At 41.7% G+C, this 8,018-nt stretch overlaps 1 protein-coding gene across 2 annotated transcripts; it reads right to left on the bottom strand.

Annotated features, from left to right (window-relative positions):
• Positions 1–3,619: 3,619 nt before the first annotated feature.
• Positions 3,620–5,397, bottom strand: LOC9271930 (AT-hook motif nuclear-localized protein 25). Of its 2 annotated transcripts, none has more exons than XM_015788858.3 (2): positions 5,261–5,397; positions 3,620–5,135 (listed from the first exon to the last, which is right to left on the bottom strand). In XM_015788858.3, the coding sequence occupies exon 2, from the start codon at positions 5,052–5,054 to the stop codon at positions 4,086–4,088; it is 969 nt and encodes a 322-aa protein (XP_015644344.1). In that variant the 5' UTR covers positions 5,055–5,135; positions 5,261–5,397; the 3' UTR covers positions 3,620–4,085. The 2 variants fall into 2 exon arrangements, with proteins under 2 accessions (XP_015644344.1, XP_015644343.1); XM_015788857.3 differs by having other exon boundaries at positions 5,265–5,397.
• Between the last annotated feature and the right edge of the window lie 2,621 nt (positions 5,398–8,018).

Raw genomic sequence — 8,018 nt, 5'->3', positions numbered from 1 at the left:
TTTTGGATACTCCTCTCCCTACTTTCTGGCCAGCTATGTGCATCTAGCATCTGCAGGGTTCAGTAAATGATGATACTCCTGGTAGCGCGTGCACCTTCTCAGCTTTCCTTCTGCTACTACTGCACGGCTACTACCCGTAGCCTTTTTGGTTTTTGTGAACACTGTATTTTCAATCCCCTGGGTCTTCTCTGGCCAAGAAAATAAATGTAGGGTTTGTTGGGTTGATACCGAACAATCCTTCCCAAAATTTTGGCTAGGGCAACGTGATTTGGCTATTGTTTATAGTACTATACCTCCGTTTTTTTAATACTAGATAATATCGTTGACTTTTTTATCACATTCTAACCACTCGTTTTATTCAAAAAATTTATGTAATTATAATTTTTGTTGTAAGTTATTTTATCACTCAAAGTACTTTAAATATGATTTATATCTTATATAATTATATAAAAATTTTAAATAAGATTAATGATCAAACATATATTCAAAAAATCAACGATATTATCTATTAAAAAACAGAGAAAGTAGTACTATTGCTACAGTACTTGCAATAAGTTGGTTTTGTTTCTATCAAAAATAAAATAAACATAAAATTAGGACACGAAAAATAAATAAAATATTAACGCATGATTAATTAAGTTCTAATTATTACAAACTTAAAAGGTATTTTATTTGATATTTTAAAGCAACTTATATGTAGAGAAAGTTTTCACACAAAATACGTTATTTAGTTGTTTGAAAAGTATGATAATGAAAACCGAGATAAAATCTATATTTCTAGGGCTTCTTTGTGAGATAGGATTTTAGAAATATAGAAACAGAAAAAATATAGGATTAAAATATTCCATAGCTACGGAAATCTAAAACACAAGATTTTGAAACATAATATGTTTGAATGGCTCGCATGAATTTTGATGGATTTGAGAAAAGAGAAGAGAAGTTGCATTGGACTGCTCAAAGGCAAAGTAAAAGGAGATTTGACCTCATGTGCTATTTTCCTCTGGAATGTACGCATAGGAATGAATTTCAGAGGAAGTTAATATGTTCCAATCCTTTGTTCCAAACAGGTAAAAAAAATATCTATGGAACGGTATCCTCTAAAATTCATATGAATTTCATGTCCTAAACAACACACTCCCTCCCAAACCTACTAATTAAATACTACTTTAGTCCCAAAAAGAATCGAATCCTGACAACAGACCTCGAAAAAACTATGTCCAAATTCATATGCAGGAATTTTATTTTGGGACAAATGGTGTAGGTGCCATACAAATACAAAATACATTATTTATATTTTTTAAATCATGAAGCCACCATTAAAACCAAATTGATTGGTTGTGGTGATCGGATGGTTTTAATAGTTGAGGGATAGAAACATATATGATTTTCTAGTTGATTTCAGACAAGACAAACCTAACAGTTCAGGTCGAATATGGACTTTTTTCTAATCTGAAATGCCCAAACTTATTTCACAGCCAAAAATTTTGGTAATATACTACTATCTCCTTCCTAAAATATACTCCTTCTGGTTACATAATTCTTAATATTTAGGACAATGACGCGATCTCCAAAATATAAGTTTGGCTATGTTTTTCTATTATAATATATACTATAAACAAAAATATTTTTACTTTTATTATAGTAGTTTATACGTCATATCTATAGATGTTATGTTGTTTTTGTGCTTTTAAACTAAATATTTCTAAAGTTATTTATAATCAAAGTTATACATGTTTGACCACAAACTTGTCCAAAAGGTCCAGAATTATAGAACGGGAGTACTGCTTTTGGGTGTACTGGACTACTGGTTCTATGTGCATAGAAGTAACTATATATCCTGAAGCACAGTAGTACTTTCTGCCGAGTTTAGTTCCAAACTATTTTTTCAAACTTCTTAACTTTTCCATCACATCAAAACTTTCCTACATAAATAAACTTTCAACTTTTCCATCACATCATTCCAATTTCAACCAAACTTTCAATTTTAGCATGAACTGACACACCCTAAGTCTACAATGAAGTCCCAAACCAAACAGCCAAGTAGCCAACAAAGCAACTCGGTCAAAAACTTTTGCATCAAACTAAACATGCATAACCTCGACATAATTTTGGTATACCAATATTTAAGGTTCATATCTGCTATTATAAACCAAACCTGCCCGTAATACAGGTTTCTTTGGGCAAGCATACAGCAGTCACATGTGGACTGTTAATACCTCAAAACCAGGTAAAAAGAACATGAGTGGAATAGTTTAGACATGTTTATATACCTCCCAAAGATTAATTGATAAAAGTTATGAAGAAGACAATTGTTTGGCTTTGAAATAACATGTCTGAATACCACTAGGTGCAGTTTAAAAGAGCATACGTGAAATAATCCAAGAAACTTCTATTAGGACAAGTCAATAAAGCAGTTATTGATCCAGACCAACGTAACCTAATTCAACAATTTGACCAGAAACGCCATCTTACTCGTTAACTCCAAACTAGCAGTCCAATATTAATGCAAGACAAATTCACAGGCTTATATGGGGCCTATTTGGGGAAGCTTAAAATTCTGAGAAGTAGCTGGTTGGTAGCCAGTTTCTAAGAATTTGGAAAAACTAGGTTTTCCAGCTTCTGACTTCTAGTTCATTTTCTGGATTCTACAACTACAGCTTCTGGATTCTACAACTACAGTTTCTCAGAATCTGGACTGTTTGGGAAGTTCTGATTCTGGGAGAAGCTACAGCAACTAAAAGCTCCCCAAACAGGGCCATGGTCCCTCATGTCTTACCACGCTTATTAGCCTGATGATTCAATCATACACTCAAGGTTTCCAAAATGACAACTTTGGCATGCATTTAAGCTGAACTTACTATGGCACACAATTAATCATCAAACAAGAAAGCCACATCAAGAACTAGAACTACAGTATCCCCTCCTTTGATTTTGAATGATACTACTCCCACAAGTTGGCCATTCAAGTTTAGTACTAAACTCAAGATTTTTCACACAAACTTTCTAAGATTTTTCACATAAGTAGTTCAGAGGTAAACACTGGCAATTTCACTGTGGCTGAAATTAACTTCAGGAAGAGGTAAACACTGTAGCAATTTCAGAGGAGAACATCACAATACAAACAGTGGGCCTCTAGGGGGACTGAACCTGCATTCCACACCCACAGACAAAACAAAGTAGGAATAGGGACAGAAGGCCTTACGGCGTCCTGTCCTGCCGAAGTCAGCATAGTACCCCTCTAGTATTACACTTTCTTCTCTGCATGAAGAAAGCAAGAGGAGAAAAAGAGAACCCAAAAAAAAAAACAACATTCCTAACGCATCCAAAGGGCCCCCAAGCTAGGGTTTGAAATGTTTACAGCTCTGGTCAGTGGTGGTCACTCTACTCTCCACTGGCTCAAAGAAAAGACAAAATTGACCAAAAGCAGGTGATTTCCAATGTGTGGAAATGACACCAAAAAGAAGGCTGGAAGACAGCTCTCCTTGGAGTACAGTTCGAATGAGACGAATCACTAGTTTGCAGATTTTTTACCGTGGTGCCAGGAAGCAGGACAAGTGCAAATGTGCAACGGTGAAAAAGGTGTAAAAAAACTGGTAGTAGCAGTCAAGAAAGAGTGGAGTTGTAGTGAAAAGCAATAACAAGCATCATTCCAAGGGAAAGTTTTTAAGTAAAAGGTCATGACAAGCATCATTCTTGATCAAAAGTCTACAGGATGAACCACTAAACACCGGGGTCCTACTAACCTGCCTTACCGGGATCTTGTTCAGTTCCTTGCACTAATTGACTGACCTCCCTCCATCTCCAGCCAAAAAAAATTCTGCCTTCCAATGTTGATTCTATTAGTACTTCTGCAATGCAAGAGATTCTTCCACATCTCCAATCAAGAATGCATGCGCCTCGATTAACTTGTAATCTTGCAAGATGTATAGCCTTCAACAACAAAAAAAAATGAATGCATTGTCACAAATGATGAGATGAAATGAAATCCATCACTCTCACTCAGCTTCGTCTTCTTGGAGTGAATCTTGTGAGGATTTAGACATGCATGGCGTTGTTGGGGGAGAGCTTGATTTGAGGTGTTTGGATCAGAATGGCGGCGGCCTGATGCTGCCGCTCCAGCTACCGAAGTTGTCTCCTGGTCCGGGAAGTTGCTGCTGCTGCTGCTGGTAGGATCCCACATGGCCTCCAAGATACATGCCGAGACCGCCGCCGCCGCCGCCGTCACCGGCGGTCACCTCAGAGGACTGCGAGGCTGTGGGCTGCTGCTGCGGTGGTGGTGGGCCGGTTGGCTGCGCCGCATCGCCGGGAGGGGTGGCGGCGGCAGCCTCTGCCTCCGGATCCTCCCCATCGAGTGGCAGACGCTCGTAGACGGCATTGGCGAACGAGGCGGCCATGAGGAAGACTGGCCCCGCGGCGATGAGCTGGCCGGCCACGCTCCCGCCGACCACCTGGCCCTGCCCGCCGGAGAGGAAGACGGTGAGGCCGCTGGCGCTGGGCGGCGCGGGCGGCGGGAGGACGGTGCCCGTGAGGGACAGGATCTCGAACTGGCCGCGCATGGTGGCGACCAGGCTGCCCGGGGGCGACGCGCCTGGCTGGCGGAGCGCGACGTTGGCGACGGCGCCGCCACCGCTGAGCACGGAGACGCCGCGGCCGCGGCGGCGCGCGAACTCGCAGACGCACTCGACGATGTCGGTTCCCGCGGCGACCTCGAGGACGTGGGAGTGGAACGCGTTGGGGCTGTCCCGCGTCACGATGATGGGCGGCTTGGGCTTGTTCTTGGAGCCCAGCGGCCTCCCGCGGGGGCGCCGCATCGGGCCACCCGAACCGCTGCCGCCGCCGCTGTCCTCCGCCGCCACCATGGCCGACGACGTCGGGTGGTCCGATCCTAGGTCGGCGTCCGCGCCGGGGCTCTCATCCGGCGACAGCATGGACCGCTCCGCCTTGACGTCACCTGCCGGGGACAGTGGCTGGTGCTGCTGCGCGCGGAGCATGTGTAGGTAGTGCGCCGCCACGCCGCCGCCGCCACCGCCGCCGGTGGGATCCATCCCGGCCATGGCGCCCTCATCGGCGCGCTCCCACCACTTGCTCGCCGCCAGCTTCTCGATCCCTCGATCCCACCCCTCACCTCACCTCACCTGCAGAGAAAATCAACAACCAAAAAAAGAGAAAAAAAATGATTCGCGAGCTTGGTACTCGATCGAATTCAATCTACTCCACCGCGTAGGTAGCACTGTAGCAGCACTACTACTACTGTTCTTACCCACCCCTGGTCGGAGCGAAGCTTCTTCGTCTTCTTCCTCTTTGACGTCTCGGGCGGGCCACGTGTCCAGGGGAAGGAGGAGGCGGCGGCGGCGGCGCAAATAGTCGATCGATCTCGTTGGCCGGCAGGGCGGGGGCGGGGGCGCGGCGCCGCTCAAGGAAAAGGTAGTAGTAGTAGTGGCAAGGTGGAGGAGGAGAAGAGAGAGAAAGAGAGGGGGGGGGGGAGGGGGGCAAAAAAGGTTGTAGCTAGGGTCGGTGCAAGTGAGGGGGGAATCTAATGGGAGGATTTGACCGCAAATGGGAAGAAAATGGGCAACGGGACGAAAACGCGCTCCCGATACCGATACGGGGGATTTTCGCAGTTTTTGGTAGCGGTCGAGGTGGTACGGATTTTTTTTCTTTAACCCATTTCATCGAGAATTTTTCGTGATGCGTAGGTCCGGTTTTTTCTAATTAAAATGTAGTTTTTACCTCAGTTCTCGTTAGCATATTTTTTAAATCGCTAAACGGTATATATATATACACACCCACATAATTTTTTTGAAAATATTAAATAAATTTTTTTCAAGTTTGTAATAATTAATACTTAATTAATCATACACTAACGATTTTCTTATTATTTTTGCGTTCGTTGACTTCATCGTAATCTAATCCCAAACATCATCATAGTGCATAACACGCGCACACGTACATCTACCCTATAAACACTTTCGAGATACTGGGACTGAATATCATTAAATTTACAAAGCAACCGTAAAAGTTTCACAATAAATAGGTGCACAATCTACTACTCATAGAATATTTAGCCATAAATGAAAGTGATAAGACCCTGAGTAATATGGATACAACTGTTGCACACGATACATGTCAATTAATTGGGAAGACATCGAGATAAGCCGTATAAGTTCTGGAATCCAATTCGGCCATCAAGAGCAACTCTATCTTCAAATGACCACCAAATATACATACGAGTTCCGTTATGGGTCCATAAGTACTTGATGGAAAGTTCTTGGAGTCCTATTTCTCTTGGAGTCCTATTTCTACGGAGTCCTATTACGTGTGGTTTAGATGAATGTGAGAAGCTACAAAGTTGAAGTTTTTACGTGGGGTTAACAAAGAAATTCAGGACATGCTTACTTGTCGATCTCCTTTCAATTGTTACAACTTGCTTGCAGTGCTGAAAGTTAAATAGAGAAGGATATGAAAAAGCAACACACTATGTTTTTACCTGTTTTCATTAACCAATTGTAGGAAGTGCATAATCACAAAAAGGAGAGAGATATGAATGAGCCGCCATTTCCATTGTTCACGGTCAAGTTCGATGCACCTCCATCATTTGAATAGAGCATCAAAGGTAAGCTTAATGGTGCTGAAATTAATCAAGACGAGTATGCTGTTAATGAATTAAATCCGTCCACTTTTGTGCTAAAGTATAGTAACCATTAGTGGAACCAATCGTTGAGATTCCTTCGTCACAAGTTAATTTGTTTGCTATTCTTTGTGATAAATAAGAGATGTGTGATAATACTTCACTTATATCATTGCCACAACTAGTAAATGAACAAGTTACTTTTAGTGCTAGTTCTTTATGTGCTGATTTTAAACATATTGTTCATATTACTAATGAAGTTGAGGAACATGAATTGTTATCTTCTTTAAATACTTTGGGCTTTGTTTTCATTAATGACTTTTGTAAGCTCGATAATTTGATAGAGAAATTATTTGATAAATCTGATTTGCCATGTCCAATTAATACTATATTTCATATCTTTGGCACATATAATGATAGAGGAATTTATTTGGTGCATAAAGTTTATATATGTTTAGCTTAGAACCTCCGGTATATGTAGATAAAATTAGTGATAGTCATATTATTGTTAATTATATTCTCTCGAGTTTGTCTTGTCATGATTTAAAGAAACATGTTGGCTCTGAACAAGGAAAGCACCAGATTGCTCAATGTTACTACCATACACCATGACAAAAGTATCATGCGATTACTTGGCTTATGAAGAAGGGGAGGAAGATGAGCTGATAAAGGAGCTTACACATGCAGTGCCTACATTGTTTGTTGTGCTATCTCATAATCAGGTACATTTGTTTCAATGGAGGCTAAAATTATTTGCTAAAGAAATAATGATATTGCATGGCAAAAGTTTTTTGCGTTTGTTTTCATGTACACAATTCTATGGTCAAGGTCATGCAATACGCAAAGATTGCTATATGGAAAAACCGATGACAGTTTTCCATGAAGAAGGGGAGAATGATGTGACCATTATTTCTATGGATACAACTATTGCTCACATCACGTGTCAACTTGAAGACATCGAGATCAAGCCATACAAGTTCTAGAATCCAATTCGGCCACCGACAACAACTCTAACTTCAAATGGACACCAAATATGCATACGAGCTCTATTCTGGGCCCATGAGTACTAGATAGAAATCTCTTAAATTCCTCTTTCCGATGGATACAGACTCATCTTCAAATTTCATTTCCGTCGTCCTCAATTGAAGAAACAAGATGTTGCACCACATGTCATGAGCGTTCGGGCTTGTAACTTTGTTTAGGACTCTGGTCCAAGTGGAGCCCATGTGGGGTGCGCCCCAACCTGGTGGAGTGTGACCTTAGAGACCCATGGTCATCCTTTCCTCCCAATAGCTTGGTATCCCTTTAGAGTTTCTCGGGTCTTGTTACGGTTAAAATTTAGCGATTGCTACTATTTCGGGTAAAGCAGTGACCGATTAGATCACCGTTT

This window comes from Oryza sativa, chromosome 6 (genome assembly GCF_034140825.1).
Source record: "Oryza sativa Japonica Group chromosome 6, ASM3414082v1".
Lineage (NCBI taxonomy): Eukaryota > Viridiplantae > Streptophyta > Magnoliopsida > Poales > Poaceae > Oryza > Oryza sativa.
This window is presented reverse-complemented; position numbering and strand designations above follow the sequence as displayed.